The sequence below is a fragment of the Dicentrarchus labrax genome, unplaced genomic scaffold, assembly GCF_905237075.1.
Source record: "Dicentrarchus labrax unplaced genomic scaffold, dlabrax2021, whole genome shotgun sequence".
NCBI lineage: Eukaryota > Metazoa > Chordata > Actinopteri > Moronidae > Dicentrarchus > Dicentrarchus labrax.
In genome coordinates this window covers 15,602,794-15,623,432 of record NW_026136714.1, presented here as the reverse complement: position 1 = coordinate 15,623,432, position 20,639 = coordinate 15,602,794, and the positions used below count along the sequence as shown (strand labels likewise).

At 39.2% G+C, this 20,639-nt stretch overlaps 3 protein-coding genes across 3 annotated transcripts; all 3 read right to left on the bottom strand.

The window, feature by feature from the left end:
* Positions 1–222: 222 nt before the first annotated feature.
* Positions 223–6,768, bottom strand: psat1 (phosphoserine aminotransferase 1). Its single transcript, XM_051423185.1, has 9 exons — positions 6,588–6,768; positions 5,562–5,622; positions 4,615–4,684; positions 3,336–3,541; positions 2,150–2,322; positions 1,636–1,805; positions 1,121–1,249; positions 855–992; positions 223–649 (listed from the first exon to the last, which is right to left on the bottom strand). Exons 1-9 carry the CDS (start codon positions 6,642–6,644, stop codon positions 547–549), a joined length of 1,107 nt encoding a protein of 368 aa, XP_051279145.1. The 5' UTR covers positions 6,645–6,768; the 3' UTR covers positions 223–546.
* A 1,065-nt stretch (positions 6,769–7,833) lies between these two features.
* On the bottom strand, positions 7,834–12,576 carry kiss1rb (KISS1 receptor b). The gene is made up of 7 exons (XM_051423186.1): positions 12,501–12,576; positions 12,014–12,260; positions 11,478–11,602; positions 10,955–11,090; positions 10,144–10,382; positions 9,905–10,057; positions 7,834–9,460 (listed from the first exon to the last, which is right to left on the bottom strand). Exons 2-7 carry the CDS (start codon positions 12,228–12,230, stop codon positions 9,224–9,226), a joined length of 1,107 nt encoding a protein of 368 aa, XP_051279146.1. The 5' UTR covers positions 12,231–12,260; positions 12,501–12,576; the 3' UTR covers positions 7,834–9,223.
* A 3,026-nt stretch (positions 12,577–15,602) lies between these two features.
* isca1 (iron-sulfur cluster assembly 1) lies at positions 15,603–20,326 on the bottom strand. Its single transcript, XM_051423188.1, has 4 exons — positions 20,208–20,326; positions 17,884–17,937; positions 16,899–17,004; positions 15,603–16,685 (listed from the first exon to the last, which is right to left on the bottom strand). Exons 1-4 carry the CDS (start codon positions 20,286–20,288, stop codon positions 16,537–16,539), a joined length of 390 nt encoding a protein of 129 aa, XP_051279148.1. The 5' UTR covers positions 20,289–20,326; the 3' UTR covers positions 15,603–16,536.
* Between the last annotated feature and the right edge of the window lie 313 nt (positions 20,327–20,639).

Here is a 20,639-nt window from a genome sequence, read left to right as displayed (position 1 = left end):
CAACAATGAGTCGGTTTTCAAAAAAAATATCTGTAATGTTAATATTCTTAACAAAACTCCTCATTTAATGGAAAGTTTGGTTGTTTAGCACAGCTTCTCTGTTCACAGAAGAGAGAAATTTTTACTCACGGATACCGGCTGGGATAAATGTTTCAAATTACAAAATGGGGTACATCGTAGAACAGCACTCAAGACGAGGAATGACACTGCAAAACGTGTAAGTATTGCCAAGTTAAATTTACTGGAATGTAAATATGTTAAACGAGTAACAAGAATCGCCTACAGTATGTACATCAAAGCACTGTTAGTCAACAAGTTCGTTAAAATAGTAATTCTATGAAATACAGATGTAATTAAGACATTACTGGCAACAGTAGTGGTTAAAGCTTACTAGGAACAGTGGGTGTTACAAAACATGTGTCTAAAGGTGCACCTTCCAGATCCAACATGGATCTCAACTAGAGGTATACCAGAGGGCTTTTTAAACCGTACTGAAGTAATGAAAGCCACTGAGAGACATCAGCTGCCTTTAAGCGTGACCCGGTCTTATTGGTGCTCTTTCTGGAATTCTTTCATATAGGCAGCCAGGGCTTCAGCGTCCTCCAGGGTCACAGCGTTGTACAGAGAGGCACGAATCCCTCCAACTGACCTGCAGGGGGAGACAGAGTCATGTTTGAGGTCAACAAATGGAGAAGTGGCACGAAAAACTAAGTCACAGGACATCCAACTGCTGGTGTTTAAGTGTAACTTAACATTAGCTTACTTCTATAAGAATTCGGGAGTAAGCAGGTATCTATTATTATTATTATTATTATTATTATTAACAACAACAACAACAGGAGGTACGTGCTTACCTGTGTCCTTTCAGCGATATCATTCCACGCTTGGATGCGCCCTCCAAAAACTTCTTTTCCAAGGCTTCATCTCCCTCTTTCTTCCCCACACGAAATGGTACATTCATGCGGCTTCGACAACCCTCGTCTACGGGACACCTGGACAGGTGGACAGGTGGACACAGCAATAGTTTCAATTTGAATCTTCATAGACATTTTCACAGCAGCCATTTTAGTATGCAGTAGTAGGGTAATCACAGTTACCGATGATACTAAGTGATACTTACACATAGAAACCATTCGAAGCATCGATGATGTCATAAATCATGGAGGACTTCTGCTTGTTGAGCGTCTCCATGGCAGCGCTGCCGCCGTTGTTCTTAATCCACTCCAGAACCAGACCCATGATGTAGATGCTGGACAAACAAAACGGTCACACACATAATCAAAGAAAAAAACACTATTACTACTGTTTGTATTTGCTTCAGAGACAGGCAAGCTGCTTCCAGACTTTATGCTAAGCTAAGCTAACCAGCTGCTAGCTGTACCTTCTTATAAAAATGACACAAGATGGACTCAGGAGTGGTCTCAGCAAATAATACATTTCCCAAAAATTCTGAACTATTCCTTTAAAACTTGGAAAATGCAACCAGTAATTCCAGGAGATTTTAAAATGTATTAACATTTAAAATGTTAACATGTATATGTACAAGTGTATTTAGCTCGTAATATATTTTAAATTTCTAATCATCAGTTATCTGTAGGAAAGTGTGTCTAATGGTGAAAACAGCTCATTCAGTACCTGAAACATGGCGGTGTGTTGTAGAGGGAGTTCATTTCAGCCTGCACCTTGTAGTCCAGGACAATGGGACACTCTTTCAGAGTGTGGCCTATCAAGTCCTCTCGCACGATGACCACAGTTACCCCGGCGCAGCCCACATTCTTCTGGGCCCCGGCAAAAATCAGACCAAACTACACAATGTGAGAGGACACAATAAAATAAAGAAGGCAGAGTTTAAAGGGTTTAATCTCTATATGGTGGAAATTTCAGGACATCTCAGGCTCAGCTCTCATGCTGTTTAGCATGTAACATTCAGCGTCTCAGGATGCTAACAATGTGACTCACAGGTCTTCATTTGTCTTATTCTTTTATTGTTCTATGATTTTTTTATAATTGAATCACTCCTAATATCTTATTACTTTATCTTATTATTATTTTAATTATTTGATCTTATATATACTTTTAGCATCAGTATTTCTTGTGTCTTGTCATAGCTTTTACATGGGTGCTGTTGTTGTATCTTTCTTGTCCTCACCTTCGTCACATCCACAGGTCGTGACAGGAAGTTGGAGGACATGTCGCTGACAAGGACCACCCCGTTTGTTTCAGGTATGAAGTTGTATTCCACGCCGTGGACTGTCTCGTTGCAGCAGTAGTACACGTAGGAGGCTGAGGGGTTCAGGGTCCAGGTGCTGGAGTCTGGGATTTCTGGAGGGAGCAACAATAAAACATAGTTAAACCAGACTGAAGAGTCTGCAGCCATGCTGGTAGCTCTGTGAGACTGACATTTAGCAGGTATAGTGCTTAACATGTTCGCAATCTTAGTTCAGCATAGTTTAGTTTAACGTTTGCTAATTAGCTATTAACACAAAGAACAGCTGAGACAGGATTCATCCTCTGGGCATCAAGATGTCACTAAATGTCAACCTGTCAATGGTACTACAGGATCTCCAAAATCAGAGCAATTTATCCTGCAGGGACCACAAATGTCTTTACACAATCTCATGCCAATTAACACAGTTAAAATCTGGACCAAAGTGGTGGCCTGACATTGCAATCACCAGAGCTAGGTTGCTAAAAACTGTGTATATAGTCTTACATTACTTTGCCTCTCTGCTTATGCAACTACACCTCATACCCCCTGCCACTTACTAGTTTGGTTACTTTGAAAAGCCGTACTGGCTTTTCAATTTTTCACTTCAAAAACCAGTGACTTGTAAAAATAAAAAAAAGGTGCCAAAAGGGAGAATCTGCCCTCTTTCTGGATCTTTCTATATTTTGGTTCCACTGGCCAGTGACCATTTGGTAAACATGGCAAACACCAGATGTCCCAGATGACTTTCTGTCTGTAAAAACACACACATTGAAAGTGTGACTCGTCTTTCTGGTGATGGCCGACTGTGAAAAAACCTCCTATCAGACACAACCATGTGGAAAGGGCTGCTCGCATACCAGAGTCTTTCATTGGTAGTCGGCTCTATTGTTTATTATGCAACAGCCTGAACACACAGCCGGACTTTGCAGAAGGACCATCCTAATGCAGCGTGAATGTCAATGACCAACTCATAAGAGCTGAAACTGGTTTTTGATGCGATTGAATGCAACTGAAAACATGCATGCTGTTAGAAAATTATGATTGTGGTAGTTTTCTGATGATTTTTATTCTGCCTCTATATTCACATAAACAGCATTAAGACATTTCCCTATGCACACGGACTTACTCGTGTAACAATCCAGCTTCGGGTGGACAATGTTGACTTTGCCGTATTTCTCCGCTTCTTTTGCTGCTTTTGCCGACCATGTGCCGGTCACAAGGTAATCGGCACACCCGTCCTCTTTGAGGCCAATCAGGTTGAGGGGAACAGCGCTGAACTGTCCAGACCCGCCGCCCTGCAGAAACATCACCTTATAGTTCTCTGGGATGTTTCTGTGAAGACAAAAATCATCATATTCATCAATGTGCAGACAGACCTTGACACTGATGTTAACTCTTAACACTATGGTTGTATGTTACAACTAAAACTTTTAAAACTGACGCATCTGGTTCTACCAGTTTGCATGCCATCACCATTGTGATGCATTAAAATCATTATCAGTTTCTTTAAGATTACAGATGGGATTTCTTAACTCACAGCTCACAATTTCTGCTCCATTTTGACCAATTGTGAAGGGGAAAAGCAACCTTTGTTGTTAACATGAAAGAAATCATTTTAAAAATGTATAAAAGAATAATACAATGTACATTTTGTTTTCAGCCTGCAGGTTATTTTGTAGTTATTTTCCCGTCTTTCCTGCACTATACAAGCTTACCAAGGCAATTTCCTGAGAAACATTTGCTGTAATGGCATTGACTGAGTTGCTTTCAGTCCATTTTGCAACTACAATAGCTTCTGTTAGATTAAGAGAGCATTAAATCCATTCATAAAACAACCTTAACAATGCAAAGTACAGCAAGGATTCTTCCTGACTAATCTTACATTAATAACTGTAGAGAAACACACCTACTAGACTGACAAACACTACCTTTGCACAACCTAACCCTAAACCTTTTTTGGCATTTGGCCCGACATGTGGCCACAAGAGAGCCTGAGGACACACAGACGATGTTAACAAAAGGAGAAAAAGTACAGGAAATTAATGTGGGAATATTATCATTCACATTATTCTACTTGTCAGTTAATCATGTTTTACTCTGTTATTCCGTTTTTCTGGGTATGCATGTTTTGTTAAGTTAAGTTTACCAATGTATGTGGTATAATGTTAAAACTTAAGATGAAATATAAAAAGTCACCCCAGAATGACTGGGTACGGTTGTGTTATCTGTTTCCACGTATAATACATATTGTGAAACAGGCAAGATAATATGAATTAACAGCCTAGTTTGCAAGTGTGCAGAGTCATACTGTACTGCAACACCACTGTTCCTTTCTTTAAGTAAAGAGGAGTAAAGATGGAGGATAATACAGTTGAAATAAAGTGAAACAACAAAAAGAAACTTACAGCAACTCTCGCAGGAGAATCTCTGTTTTGTTGAGGATCTTGTTGAAGTCTGATGATCGGTGACTCATCTCTGGTTTGAACAGAATCAAAAACAATCCGATCTCATCGTCACTGACTCACCTTTTAGCATAATCAATGTTATATTTAGGGATCATTCAACAACAGATTGAGGAAGCAGGAATCAGCCATTATCTGTGCATTAAAGAAACCTTAGTGGAAGAGATTGTAACCTTCCTCAAATTAGTGTATGAAACAAACAAATATTCTGTATTTCTAATTTTTTTCCACCACTTGAGGTTTGACTGGCGCTCGCTTGTTGCACCTTCTTCTTCTACACTGTAATGTACTGTGTAATAGCCCCTGACTGGAGATTTAGCGTGACCCACTGCTCATCTCGATGAATCAAATCCCAATATTTTCATATCAATAATGGGTGTAAATAAACACACATTTGCATTTTCTTCCCAATTTTCTAAACATTTGGTCAAAGTTTACACGGCATTTGGACAGAAACCTCACTAAAGCTAATTTAAGTGACAGAGGACAAAAATATATTCAAAAGTTTATCTGAGATATCTTAAAAAGTTTGTGTTTTACTACAAAATCCCCTCTTTTTCTAATATTGTACTAAACACTAACTTATAAAGATATCTACTTGATTTGTCTGGAGCCTCACAATAGCTTCTAATAAAACTGAACACACAAAGCCAGTAATGACAGCAAGAGAAAGCTGTTTCAATGTATCTATAGGCACCGTACTAATGTTTGAAGACAGGCTTAAAACCTGGGAACCTGTAGTAGTAGTAGTAAAGAAAAACTTTGAGAAATCACTACAATGTAATATAATCAATAAATCTTCTAGGAGTTGAAGTCAGTCAACAGGACGTCAGCTGAAAGACACGTGTATATGTGCTGATCCAGAGGAGTCGATCTGCAGTTCTACTCACCGAGAACACTGATGCCAGTGCCGTTGTAGTCGAGGAGCTCCTTCTGTGCCTGAAGCAGCACCTGGAACAAATAGAAGTATTTCTTCACAGACTGCAAACAGCATCAGAAATAATAATAATAATAATAATAATAATAATAATAATAATAATAACAACAACAACAACAACAACAGTCTGGCAGGTTTTTAGGTGCTTTAAAAGATAAAGTGTGAGCAGAAACAAGAAGCCAGATGTAAAATCAATGAAGTCCAAACTACAGAGGCTGATGTGTTACCATGCATTGTGCTCTTTATCTGGATTCTGTCTTATCCAGATTAAGATTATCCAGGTTTTAATGGGATTTGTTTAGAGATGTGTAACATTTGATTAATGGTGGTAAAAAGAGAATGTACCAGACCTCAGCAGCACAAATATACATTTATATTATCTTCAAATAATAAGTTTTGTGCAAAGGACCAAAAACACAAATGAATCAGCATCCTGTTAAAACCTGAATGCAACTGAATTTAGCAGTGGTCTAACACCGAGTCTGCTCTTTTTAACTATTAAAACTGACCATAAAAGCTGTGATTTATTTTTCTAAGAAGGTCATTTTTCTGCCATCTAGAGGCTGTATCTGCTGCTGCCATTGGCGCACAAAGGAGCAGGTTTCCACATGAATGAATGAAGGCTGATGCAACTCAGCACACCGTTTACAGCCTGTTGGAGCTGCTGACAAACGCCAAGCCGACAGCAGCCCTGAAACCAACATTCATTATCCCCACATAACTGCTTGCCACTCTCTGTCGTTGTGAGAGGGAAATGGGGCCAGCAGATCCACCGTGAATGTGCAAAAATGCGAGAGATTGGAATGTTGCTCGAATCAACCACATGAAGAAGAGTCTGCAGCGTGCATCTGCAGAAATCCCTTCATATAAATCACATTCCTCTCTCTGGTAGTTTACGCAACACAGTTTTCGAGTCTCTTACAGCTTTTTTTTCTCAGATTTTTAACGTCACACAAGCAACATGAGGATCTAAACTTACGGATTGGGGGAGTTTTGCGGGTCCGGCGCCGAAGTTGATGGTTTGTTTCTGCTCCATGATGTAAAATGAGTTCCTGTGTCCAACTAATGGGTTTTTTCCTCTGTTTGACTCAGCGATGTGGATGATTCTGCCTCTCCTCCTGCACTCGTCGGCGTGGATGCCACTTATCTAGCTGTATGTAACGTGCTGCGTTCAGGTGCTACACGTAAACTCGTACGGTCGACTAACAGAAGAAAGTTTACTTTGCAAACTGTGTGTGCGTAGGACGTGGACAGTGAATAGTTTAGGTTATAAGAAAATAAAGGAAAGAATGTTTCATATGATTGTTATCATCTTATATTATTGTTGGATATTTTATTTTGTATTATTTAAATTCCTTTAATCCTGTACAACCATGCAAAGCACTTTGTAACTTTTGTTTTGTAAATAGTTAGTAAAGTTTATTATTCTAATTAGTGACAGCAGTATTACATACACAAACACATTTAAGCTTGTTAGTGTTAATAATGTTCAATTTAATTATTACTGGTTTGATAAGTTTGTACATATTTGAAAATGCATGTCATGTGACCACAAATATGAAAGTAAACAGAGCTAGAACTGTAACATACGTTTAACCTATTTTATTAAAAGTACATCAATAACAACAAATTAGAGTCCTTACAGGTCCCATGTCCCATAGACAGCATCGTGTTTCCACTTACAGTGAAGTGGAATTCCTCCCTGTTTCTAGTGGCTTGCCAGACAGTTTCATAACAGCTGCATTAACCTGTTTGGCTGCATGCATTGCTGATGTTGTGTCTTAAAGGACAGGTTCACAATTTTTCAAGCCTGTCTTAAAATGATATTGAAGTGCCCATATGAACACTAAAACAGAATTTTCTGTGGTGTAAATATTCCTCCTGTTCATACTGGCCTTTAAAAGATCCTTAGCCAACTTGTTGGTGTATGTAAATGATGGGTATAACATCCAAAGTCCTTGTTCTGTGAAAAATGTATGTGAAGTTAATATACAGACTTGGAAAATGTGAATCAATCCTTTATCAGTACTCCTGTGCTTAAATTACACTCCCTGACTCCAGGGTTTTCTGTATGTCATTTAGTTTGTGGTAATTTGATTTATCACAACTTTAGGAATATGCACCATGTGAACACAATATATATAAAGTCTAAAACTAAACTACATTTTTTTACAACCCCTTTGCAGAACAGGGAGGGCCTCAAGATGATTTAGACAATTCAGAAACCAAAGAAGAATTTACAAAAATGAACTGGGGTCTGGGGTTTATCTGTTCATATGCACTCTGTGGAAATACAAACATTTTCAGCGTCACCTGAAGGCATCTCATTCTCAACCAGCCATTTCATTGGCTGGTGTCACATGTCTGTTTGGCAAACAGATATCATTGGTGAATATCAAGTCAGATCTGGACTGATGGGCTCTGCTGTGAGAAAACTTCAGTGCCGAACAGCTTTTATTTTCAGTTATTAATATACACAGTAAACAGTGAAATCCCCAGTTTAATATACTGCAACCCTTATGTCACTGTGTTAAAACAACTGAAGTGAAGGGATATAACTTTAAAATATTATGTCCATGAGTTCGCTTGTTTATAGTCTCCCTTTGTGTAAAAAATAAAACTTGCTTTCTGAGGTTATAAACAGCAGCAATAACCTTTGGCTGCTCTTTCAAAATATCACCAATAAATGAATGGCTTTGGACATTTCAAAACCAGTTCTGGTCAGCACATTAAAGCTACAACAAGTGTTGTTACAAGTGTTTCTGTAAAGTTTCAGGTTGTGTCTTAGGGAGGAGAGAAAGGATTTCTGGGTATCCTAAATACAGTGGTGGAGGAAGTATTTAAGACCTTTCCTTAGCCGAATGAAAAGGGTGTATGCTGTAGTCTACATTTGTGCTACTGGCTATATAGATTGAATTCCCTTGACTGACTAGAAGAGCTAGTATCTGTTATAATGCTGTACAAAGATAAAGCACCACCAATCCCCAAATAAACTATACACTGAAGAACTCCAACAAAACAACAGGACACACTGGAAAAAGAACATTACCGAAAATAAAAGTTAACAGTAACAAAAAAGATCATGCAGAATTTGTGCAAGTGTTTAACCAGGCTCCTTACAGTAGCACGTTTAAATGTATTCAACAGGGCTTCTGTCCATAAACGATGCAGTCAATAACAGTTGTTGTCCAACACCATTTTCTTCCCCTCCTTGAGAAATTGTGAAGAAGATAAAACCAGCAGCTCAAACATTTTGACATCCAGGGAATTGGTTGCATAAGTCCAGCTGAGCTAGAAAAATGTGACAACGATAATTGTATTTCAGCAGCTCGTGAAGATCACGAGAGGCGTCTGACTAGTTTGTCCTTTTTAAGAGATCACATGGCACGCTCCTCTGCATGTATGTGTGTGTGTGTGTGTGTGTGTGTGTGTGTGTGTGTGTGTGTGTGTGTGTGTGTGTGTGTGTTTTAAACCTGTCACTTACTGGTGTTGCCAATACTTTCTAGATGGAGCCCACATTGTGTGTGTGTGTGTGTGTGTGCCGGCTGCTATCATCTCCAGAACAAACAATAAATAAACAATGAGTGCACAGTGTCCGAATGCCCAGCGTGGCCTTTAGGATCCAGATGAAAGAAAGTGCATCTCTGCCTCTCCTTTGGGTGCCTGGCGATCCATCTCTCCCCCTTCCTCTGCATCCATGTTTCCCACCCTCACTCTTCTCCTCGTGCGCCACAGAAATATGGCAGGGAAGGCGTGCTTGAAGGCCTTTCTGAAGTTGTTTCCCATGAAGGCATAAACCAGTGGGTTGACGGAGGAGTTGGAGTAAGACATGCAGTGACCCCAAATCTTCAGCTGTGGATGCAAAATTAAGACAGACTCAGATGTAAGGAATCGATGTCGCGGTTTTTCAAGCAAGTGCATTGATTTCTGCCACTACAGTCCTGTCATCCACTGTCACTGCTGGGAGATTGTAGAGCCACACAACCTCATCTCTTAAAAAGTCTCCAGGGTTACAAAGAAAACAAAAGAAAACTAAACTAAACTAAATCTGTTGATTAGACAAGACACAAGAATTGAGGTTAATAAGGAGCGTCATTTTAATATGATTTCTGTGTTTAAATGTGACAAAATGCAGTGTTTGTGGTAAACTGTCAGGAGCGTGGCAGGGGTCAAATATTACTACCAAAATACGGACTATCTGTGCATATCCAAATAATGTATTTGTATTCGATTACACCCCTACTACCTACGGCACAGTGAGGCTCATTTAATCACATATCATGCAGAGTAAGTCACCTTATATAGAACGTAACTGCGTAGGCCAAAAGCCTGCAGGAGGATGCAGACCTGGATGGGGCCCCAGCAGATGAGGAACAGAGCCACCATCACCACCACCATCCGGGAGACCCGCGCCCGCACTGCTGCTGCTCTCTCTGCCTGAGCCTGAAGCTGGAGTTGGAGAGGTTTTGTAAAGTGTTTGCTATGATCAGAACAACGAACAGAACAAAGCAAGTGAAAGTATTTCCTTCTCTTACTTGGTAGCTGCTGTCGATGGGATTCACGCTGGGCTGCCCCATGCGCTTGAGCATGAAGGCGTAACAGGCGGTGATGGTGAGCAGGGGCAGCAGGTAGACGGCCAGGAAGCTGTAGATGATGAAGGCTCTCTGGAGTCGGGCCGAGGGGAAGACCTCACTGCAGTATGTCTGAGGACCAAACCAGTATCCTGCCTCCAGACGCTGGTAGACGGCCACAGGGATGGACAGAAGCAAAGAGCCTGGAGAGGACAGGGGACATGACTGTGAGACTCAGAGAATGATGTTCATCATAAGGTTCACTTACTGCCACTAGATGCTGGCTACAAAGTCAGCATCAATATTTATTTTTATTTTTTTAATGGGTGATTTGGTGTTGATTTGTTGTTCTATTAAGAAGATATTAGCTCTAATAATAATAAGGCCCAAATCAAAGCATCCTTTTAGAAGCTACGACATTACGTCCATTTTCTCTACAGTTTCTACATAAAGATAAGTCTAAAAAGCCCCCAAAAACTCTAAAAAGAAAGGAAAAAAGACTCTTTTTTTCATTCTTTATTGTTTATTTCAAAACATGTGTGTTGGCTTATTAATTAAAAGAAACAATAATTGCAAGTTTGATCTAAATTAATTAATAGTTTTATGGTCAGGTGCTTCAAGTTTTCTGACTTTAGTTTAAAGCAATAGATAATCAACATCACAGGGAGGGCTATTGAAACAGAAGCAACAAGTTGTTACCACTGTCTCTTTATCAGTGTGTGTGTATAGGGTTGTGTGTGTTTGTGTGTGTGTGGGTGGTGTTTTTTTGTGATACCTATCCAGATGGACACAGAGATGGCCAGAGCCATGCGTGGGGTTCGGTGTCGCAGAGACTGCAGAGGATAGACAGTCACATAGCAGCGGTCCACACTCATAGCTGACAGAGTGATACATGTAGCTTGAGCCGTCACCTGAAACACACACACACACACACACACACACACACACACACACACACACACACAAGATATGTTTGTTTATGTATGATAAATTATATTTACTGCGCAAAGAAAATATTCCGCCTGCTCTGGTTCCTTTTTTGAAGTTGTTTTTTTTATGTTTTGTGCCTTATAGAAACTGATAATATGGCAAATGTTTAAATGAAAATCAGAGTAGCTCTTAAAAATTGCTTGAATTGCAGTAGTATAGTGTGGTATTTTGGTAAGGTAACAATTACAATCTTAGCAGTGACTGTGTAGCATGGTTACAGTGTCATTTTTAAACCACTGTAATTTCCCCCAGCACTTCCAGGTCTGTTTGTTTATGTGTTTATGTGTGTTTATGTGTGTGTATCTCACTTGCTGAAGATAGTTCACCAGTCGGCACATAAACTCTCCAAAGATCCAGCTGGGCAGTGGGTACAGTGTGGCAGTGAAGGGCACGCAGCAGACCAGAAACAAGATATCAGTAGTAGCCAGGTTTACTGGAAGGGAACAAGAACAGTGATTCCTAAACACAATGTTATTCAAGACACGTCTAGGTAAGATATATTTAAAGAGGCAAAACTACTATACTGAATAACTGTGTCAATACCACTGTCACTGTGACAGAGATTTTTGTCAAAAACAGCAGAAAGTCCTCACACACCTCACTGTACATAAAAGTTCCTAAGTAAACAGAGAAAGTTGGATATTTTCTTTTTGCATCTTAACCAGACCCAGCATGCACCTGTTGGTCTTACTTTGGAAAGTCACAATTTCCTTAGGACTTTCCTTTTTGTACCCTATTATCTCATCTATGGGGCATCCCACTTTCTATATTATCAAGCTGTCCAGCTTCAAAAAACTTTTCTTCCGCTGAACACACTGAAAGGATAACAAAAAAAGAGTCAGACCTATGTAAAAATTGGTGACCGTCTTCATCTGCTGGTGCTTGGTGACCACATGGATGACCAGCGAGTTCCCGACCAGGCCGACCAGCATGATTAGACCGAAGAAGGTGGGGACCAGCCAAGCGTCAACCAAAACCGGTGGCCCTTGGCCCTCCAGAGCTGCGGACTCGTTGCAGATGGACCCACAGTCTGGACCGCGATTGGCTGCTGATTCCACCATCGTCTTCACAACTGGAAGCCAGCAATATTTCTATGGCACACGTTGAATTTGGTGGTTTCTCAGCAAATGTTACTGCTCTTTGAGTAACATGTCAGTGTCTGTTTCTCTAAGAACACCGTGCAAAAGCAACACAAACAATGTCAATATCCAAGTATACAGAATTTGATATTTCATTTTGAATATGAGCACAATTTATTATTGTTCTTGAAGCCAAACTTAAAATTTAAGCATACTGAATAAGCTTTTTTCTGTATAATAAGCTTTTCTTACCGTTGTTGTGACTTTTTTGCGTCTGCAGTGTTCCCCTCTCTGCTCTGAAAAAACAGGTTTAGTCCAGTGTCAGTGATGTGCTGCTGTTCTGCTCGTCTGAGATGAAAGCGCTGGCATAGACCACCATACCTGGGGAGGGGAGGGGGTGTTTGGAGGAGACAGGAATCAGGAAGCATTTATGTGAGTGGAAAAGCAAGAGACGGAGGTAGTAGGAGCTTCTAAAGAAAATCTCCATCATCGCCTGTAATTACTTAGGACTGGGTGCCCCATATAAGACCTGCAGCTGGATTCAGATGGAGTTATTTTATTTTTTCATCATGTTAACATCCAGACGTTGTAGTGAATGTTCGCTTCAGCTCTAATCAACAATCAAAATAGTTGATTCATTAGAACAACAGGGAATTCATAATGACTGGTACTTAGCTGCAAATGAAAAGGAAAATAAATGAATAATGGAGGTAGCTGGGGGTCATGGTGACAGTTCAGCTTGATCTCCCAAACAAACAAACAGTTTTTAGAGCTGTCATTACATTCGTCATGGCCTCTGCTGCAAAGTAGCAAACAGCAAACCTTTCCAATTGCACAGCGTGATGCCAAGACGTGTTTGCATACACACATTACAAACACTGATTTCTGTTGTTTTTTCTGTTGTCTGACACATTATCCTCGCAATCAAACATACAAAGTCATTAGATATTTCTTTGCTTGAGATAAGATAAGTGAAAACTGATATTTTAGACGAATTATGCTTGTGTGTGCAACAAATACAATATAATTTGAGCAGATTTGTTCAGGACCATCATCTCAGCTGCTCCTATCTTTTCTCTTTTAGTAAAAAAGAAAAGGGAAAATGTGTTTATTGAAGGTGCTCTTATTGAATGTGTGTTAGATTTAAAAATAATAAATAAATATAAGTCTCAGTCACTAACAAATGCTGTGTAAAGACAACAACAGGCAAACTATCTTTGCTGGTTACAGTTGGGTTTTATCTTTTCTGTGTCTTTGACTTTAATCAACTGGGTGGTAAATAAGTGTATTCTGATTCATTTTATATGTATATATATATGTGTGTGTGTGTGTGTGTGTGTGTGTGTGTGTGTGTGTGTGTGTGTGTGTGTTTCCTAGCAGTCTGAGAGTGCCCCAGGACTCCAGATTTCTTTGAAGAAACCAAAAAGTTAAAATCTCCGCAAAAAATAATAATTTTCACATTGTATTATAATAAGTTTTCTCAAAAAAAAAGAAAAAAAAAATCACCTTCACCCATGTCCTCTGTGGCCCACTACATGTCAGAGCATGAGGTCAGTTATGAAACAGCCCTCCTGCAGTGAGGATGTCATTAAAGGGCACTTCAGCAGGGCCAACGTTTGATGTCAAATGAAATCTGTGGCAAGCCATAGAAGCCATGGGTGTTACTAATTTTTATGTTTTGCTTTCTTGTTAAAAAATGCAATAATTTGTATCCGTGCCAAAAACGTATGTAGTTTATAAGTTGTAACAAATGGTTTTATTAATGTTAAGATATCATTTATTAATGCTTTATAGATCTGTAGCAAATTCATTTATTACCCTTGACATTACATCTTTATGTGAAGATATACCCCACAACCTGACAATGCAAAGGTTATCCACAGCAATGTTTTATTTATGATTTATAAAGCATTAATACATTGGTTAGACTTTAATAAAGCCATTAGTTACAACTCGTGAACCCTATAACTAATTGAAAGTATGCCTTAAGAAAAGTGGTACAATATCTTCATCTCAGAATAATTATTCTATTAGAGAATTTATCTAATTGTCATTAAAAATTGCCTCTCCAGCCTGGAAGGAGAGAAATAATTGATTTATTGACCAGCTCAGGGAGACTGTTACGTCCACTGTGTTTCACAAGATTGCTATTGGCTCTGACCCTGCACATCCAGGACCTGCGGATGTATATCATGCTCTTCTCCAATACAGGATATCGAGTCAGAGGGCAGCTTCTTAGACTTTTCTACCAGGTGTGCAATGGGTTGCAGTTGTGCCCCCTGAGATGAAGCCCCTGCAGTGATGGGGGCAGGAACAGGTACAGAGGCAGATAAACTTTCACTCAGGTGATCCCGCCTCTTGAATTGACACTTGGAAAACTGGCTGATGTTTTCAGGGAGGACGGCTCGGGATCTAAAGGACCCATGGGTGTTAGAATTGCCTGTCCCTGTGTTCTTTAGGATGGAGAGGGTGGTGCTGACGTTTCGGGGGTCAATATGTGTGGTATTGCAAGGTGGTGATTTCCTCTCAGCCAAAGCCTTTAATAACTCTGACGTCTGACAAAAGTAGCAGAGGGAACATTCAGAAATCTGCCAAAACACATCTGTCAGTGAATTTGATACTGTAATTTATATATACATTATATAAATCCAGTTTAAGTGTGTGGTTGTTTTGGGTGATGATGTGTAAAAGTTGTTTTTACAGCTCATTTTGCTGGCCCACTGTGTCCCAAAAAGACTATGTTTACTTTCCTTTTAATTACTTGTTTTAAATTAGTTATAAATACAGGAATAACTAAAACTATGTCAGTGCATCCCTCCTTTATCCCATGGCCATATCCTTTACAGACCCACAACATTCAAAAACATCCAGTTATTTCTTTTTGCCCTAGAAAAGCTATTAGTAAATATAACAATTATACTGTAGGCTATGTATAATTTTCACTACCTTAACCTCATAACACTCTCTGCTGTCAGAATCTCCATCATTGGTTTGATTGTCCATGACCCTGAAGGACCTTAAAGAAAATCAAGCAAAGCTCCCACTCATTACCTCAGTAAGTACTACAAGATGGATGATTAAAACAAATCTTTAAAATTGACTGTACCCACTTTCTCCTTCTGCCTGAATACAAACAAACCTACAGAGGTTATGCAGAGATTTAAGATGGAACAGAATGCACCTGGTTCTGCTAACTGAGCCATCGCCATGACAACTCAGATGAAGATTCTAATGACAACTGAGCCATCTCCATAACAACCGGTCTAAGTTTGTTATTTCGGTAATGATGTAACAATCATCTTGCTACAAGTCCTACGGTCGAACTGCTGAACATAAAAAAAAGTGGCCACATGATTTCATATTACTGGATTCAGCCATTTATTATTTCATATGTACACAGACATATTGCACAGGTTACAAATCTTAACAGCACAGTCTATACAAAGTCCTGGCTTAGATCAAGCAAAGAAAATAATCCAACATAAACCTCATGTACTCTTATGTGAGGGATACATGTTTGGTGTGTGTTTTTTTGTGCGCTTGTGTGGTTCGTGGGAGATTTACATTCTTTATATTTACACACAGAGATAAATAGATACTTATACAAACTAATAAAGCAGTTTCAAGACACTCAAACTCTTCCACTTTTCACTGGTACATGACACTGGATGATGGCACACTATCTCTCAGTGTGTTTATCAAACGGCTGATGTCAACCTTGACGTCTATAGATTCAAACTTGAGGACAGAATACTTAATAGTATCACGCTTCATCTTCTTAGCTTTACCAACGCAAACCTGATCAACTCTCAGCTTCAGTGTTGTTGCTCATGTACCATTTCCTCCTGCATACAAGTCATGGTGAAATTTGACTGAAAATATTGTGCGTATATGTGTAAGATGGCAGCTAGTCACAGAATAAAAAAAAAAAAAAAAACACCTTCGCCTTTGAGGTCCTTCTATAGTTTTTTAGATGCAGAGCCGCAAATAAAAAAAAGCAGTTGTCAAGATCAAAGGTATCTGAATCTATAATCAATATGTTGAGATGGTTTTTGACTACATCGACTGTATTAAAACCTTCCTCTAAGCATGAAACGTACATGGGCTTCACGAATGTGCGTATGCAAGTGGTCTGTAGGAAGAGCAGTGGTAGGAACGCAGGCACGTCCATATCTCAGAGATTTCCTCATGTCCGACTTCCTCGTCAACATTCAGTCTCTCAGTCTTTATGGGTGGGACAGGGTTTGGAATAATAAGGGTGCAGGGAGGATAGAAGGTCCTGTGATGCTCAAATGTTGAAGCTTTCTCCACAGCCACATGTTCCCTTGATGTTGGGATTATTGAAGACAAATTCACTGGACAGCTTTGACTCCACAAAGTCCATCTCAGTGCCCAGAAGGGTCAACTGAGCCTTCTTCTCTATGAACACCCTTACACCTGTAAGAGTCACAGTAGTCATTAGTACTCACAAGTTCAAGTTTGAGTATTTGGCACTCCCTAGTGGTAGCATCAAAAATAAAGTTATGTGGCAGACAGCTATGCATGCTGTGAAAAATTCTTAAAAAAAAATAAAATAAATGCCTTTATATGCCAAACAGTCAATGTATTTTTTTACTATAAAGGAAAGCACAACAAGCAGACATAGCTTACCATCCTGCAGCACTTCCTCATCAGATTTTTCTCTCTCCTTAGTGTAGTCCAGTGTGTAAGTCAGTCCATTACAGCCACGTGTTCTCACTCCGACCTTCAAACCGATCTAGGAAGAGCCAGACAGATATTACAATTTAATGTAACTTTCCATTTGCAAATCACTTCATTATCTCATCTGGGTGATACCCGAAAGGGACTGGATAAAAGGTACGATAGCTAAATAGAAGTTATCACTATATTCATGGTACATATGTTTGACCAAAATGTGGTACTTTTGTTTTCTCCTGGCATTTTAAGATGCAACAACTCTCTAGAAGCTGTAGGTAAAACTCTCTAACTCACTCACAGGATGCTGATTACCTAGGCACGCTCCAATATGCTGTTTGTAAGTCACATGGCTCTGATGCTCAAAATTCAGAACGAGGAAGTAATTCTATCCTAATTATTGTTTACTCAATTTGTCATACCAATTGATTGCCCATCCCATTCTTTAATTATGGCTAAAAACCTATTTTGAGGTCACAATGACCGTTGACCTTTGTGTCAATTCAGTGTCCAACCAACTGTGAATTATGGTCCAAATCTTGCCTACTAAAAATATCACCACTTTACTGTTGTATCCAATAAAACATCAGTGTGAAATTTTGTCATAATGAATTCTTAAGTTATGGCCAAAAATGTGTTTGTGCACCTTTAAAATTCACTTCTGAGAAATCTGTTGCCTAAAATCATTTGTGACTTTAGCAATGGAAGGAAAACAATTGTGGCCTTATTTATTTTTTTCTGCATATTGGGGAAAGATAAAATGTCTTTAAATACTGATACAAGTCTTTTACAACACAAAACAGAAGAGGATGAATTATTTTGATGAGAACAACAACAACACAGCACCCTGCTCCCTGCTTCCATTAGAAAAGATGTCGAGAAGCACTGTCTGCTTGATGATATGATGTTTCAGTGAATGTTGGCCGCAACAATTACTCACATATTCTGGCTTGTCCTGCAACAATATCCTGATCTTGTTCACAGCCGATGGAGTCTAAAGAAAAGACAACAGAAACGGTTACTAAGCACAGCAACAATACAGTGGATTCAGATGGAAGCAGTGTATTTTGGCAAAACTGTGACTTTCGTACATACTGCGCAGAAGAATGACAAGTGAACTTTGGTGCTGGTTTAAGTTTGTCTGGCTGATTTTGATACTTTCCCCCCACTGTGAAAGGTTTCTGTTGCAAGGGCTAACACTTGAACTACAGTATAATGAAAAAACCTGCGATAGATAAATAAAGTATCTATCCATCTATCTATCTATCTATCCTGTAGCTCCTGCAGGATGTAGGTGCAGGAAAGAGGGATCCCAGTGTTTGGGCTCTCACGTGGTGGCATTTGGGAGACTGAAGTGAACTACATTAGCCACATGGTGCTAATCCCTTAAAGCCGGTGTGTTCCTCTCTGTGTGTGCAACTGCGCCACTGATACGAAATGTACAGTACATCCCAAACTGTGTCACAGCCTGGAGTTGTTTCATAACAATACTGTCAACCAGGTGTAATGGTCATGTCCAATACTGAACTTATAGGTCCTTGTAGAGTGTTTTGGTAATGAAAATACAAGTATTTGTATAATGGATTTTAAATTGTTATTTCTTTTGATCTCGATTTTTAAAGAATAGGGCGGATAATCGTACAAAATCTGAACTTTATTATTAATTATTAGATTATGGTATTAAGTTATGTTGTGTTTAATGCATCATTTGGTAATATTTATGTTTATCATTGTTCTTTTATGTACCTGACAGGTAAAAACAACAACAGCAGAACCCTTTAATGACATCATTGCAGTTGTCTCAGTGTTGAGGGACGTCCTGTTACTTCACATTTATTCAGCGCACTACCTTTATCAGCTCAGACCACCGTACACTCTTATTATCTTGCAACAGCACCGTTAGCCGGCACAGGCTTTACATCCAAACAGTTTTAACCCGCCCATAACAAACTGTGACTCTGCACTTGCTTCACAGAGAGTCTCATTTTCTTTCATATGACTACTTTTCCACTACCTACAGGTTATTTTTTGTTATATTTACCTCTATAAGAGAGCTAACAGTAAAAAGTGACATTCATCTGTGGAGAGACTAAAGTGGGTGACATCATATAATAAATATCTAACATGCATAATCAAAGCGAGGACATCACAGATAGAAACAGGTGGCAAATTAAAGCAAAATCCAACATACAAAAGTATCTTATCAAGGTGTTGGGTCACCAGAGGCCTCAATTATTATTATTATTATTATTATTTATGATATTGATGTCAAAACAGACCACAGTGTATGTTTGTAAAATGGTTTATTTTTCCTTTAACTTAGAGCTACTGTCATGCATAGAGATACTGGTCTGGTATATTTGATCTCATAGTAAACTGTTAATATAATTAAAGGTTATTTAAGTCAGAGCAACATCCATACAGCTACCGCAACAATAATTTCTTAAATCGTAAATTAAATAGACAATTCACCCATTTTAAACATTAAGGTTACAGAGTTCAACTCTGCTTATAGAGACATATTTACGTCTGATGTCTGGGCATGCAGATTTTAAGATATTAACGTTATTGTTTGCATTATGGGAAATGTGAGATCCAGTATTTTTGGAGCTCACTAGTGACATTTAAAACCTGATGATGGCTCGATGCCCTAAACTTCATGGAAGGACAAAACTGAATCACCCTTACAATCACCCTTACTTCCTGCATAACTCTTACCTCACCCTACAAGTTATCGTTTCCTTGTCAACTTCGGTATTCTTTTCAAAATTGTATCAGAGGGTTAACGTTGTACGTCTCGACACTGTCACATTCCTAATATAACTTACAGCTATCTGCCTCTATTATTATTATTATTATTATTATTATTATTATTATTATTATTATTAGACAACAGTCAATGGCACAATACCAAACAACAGCTTAGCTAAGCAGCCTGCCTTGCCTGAGAGTAACATTAACATGTAACGTTAGTTGAGCTCAAGGACAGTTACAACCTTATAACCGAGTGTGTATCCACTAACATAAGCTCGTCGATGCGATGAAAACGCGATGTTACTGGAAAGCACCTTAAAAGTAGAAAACAAGTCGTAACGTGAACGCTGAAGTCACAGCTAACGTTAGCTTAGCAACTTTGGATCACGTAACGTTGACATGAGCTACTTAACGGCCGCCGAGGCTAACGCCACACACAGACTGACGTACATACACTGAACGGACAAAAACGTGTTAAACGCGAGTTTATAACCACAGTTTACAACTTACCAGTGTCAGTGCGGCTCTTGTAGGCAATATCTTTCTTTTGCTGACCGCTCGGACGGTCGCTCGCACCATGGAGGCAGACATGTTGCTACAGTTAAAATCACAACATTGAAATGCGCAAGCGTGTAACGTTAGGGGAAATGGCACCGCCCCCGAAAAAGCAGCCCATTCGATGATTGGCCAACACTACGACGGACGGGTGAGACAGCCAATCAGCTCACGGATATCAAATTACATTAACTTGTTATGCAACTGCGTATTATTACAAAACTACCCAGAATTGTCAGAAAGTAATTTATGTTTCTGTGAGAATACTATACTGAAGAATCCACTTACTAGCTTTTTCTGGCACTTTCAACCACATTATTCAGCTTTGTTTCTATTGTCAATGCTACTTTTACATTTTAGTTAAAAACCACACCATCTAGGATGACC

Bases quoted from the DNA above. Each gene is read 5' to 3' on its own strand.
- kiss1rb (XM_051423186.1), bottom strand. From the start codon at position 12,230: ATGGTGGAATCAGCAGCCAATCGCGGTCCAGACTGTGGGTCCATCTGC. The intron at 11,603-12,013 runs GTCTGACTCTTT...GTTCCCTTCCAG, and splicing joins GGTCACCAATTTTTACATAG to TAAACCTGGCTACTACTGAT. The intron at 10,058-10,143 runs GTAAGAGAAGGA...CTCCAACTCCAG, and splicing joins CCATCGACAGCAGCTACCAA to CTTCAGGCTCAGGCAGAGAG.
- psat1 (XM_051423185.1), bottom strand. From the start codon at position 6,644: ATGGAGCAGAAACAAACCATCAACTTCGGCGCCGGACCCGCAAAACTC. The intron at 1,806-2,149 runs GTGAGGACAAGA...CACATTGTGTAG, and splicing joins GACCTGTGGATGTGACGAAG to TTTGGTCTGATTTTTGCCGG. The intron at 993-1,120 runs GTAAGTATCACT...CCACCTGTCCAG, and splicing joins GCTTCGAATGGTTTCTATGT to GTGTCCCGTAGACGAGGGTT.
- isca1 (XM_051423188.1), bottom strand. From the start codon at position 20,288: ATGTCTGCCTCCATGGTGCGAGCGACCGTCCGAGCGGTCAGCAAAAGA. The intron at 17,938-20,207 runs GTAAGTTGTAAA...TCTTTTCTTTAG, and splicing joins CAAGAGCCGCACTGACACTG to ACTCCATCGGCTGTGAACAA. The intron at 17,005-17,883 runs GTGAGTAATTGT...GGCTCTTCCTAG, and splicing joins TGCAGGACAAGCCAGAATAT to ATCGGTTTGAAGGTCGGAGT.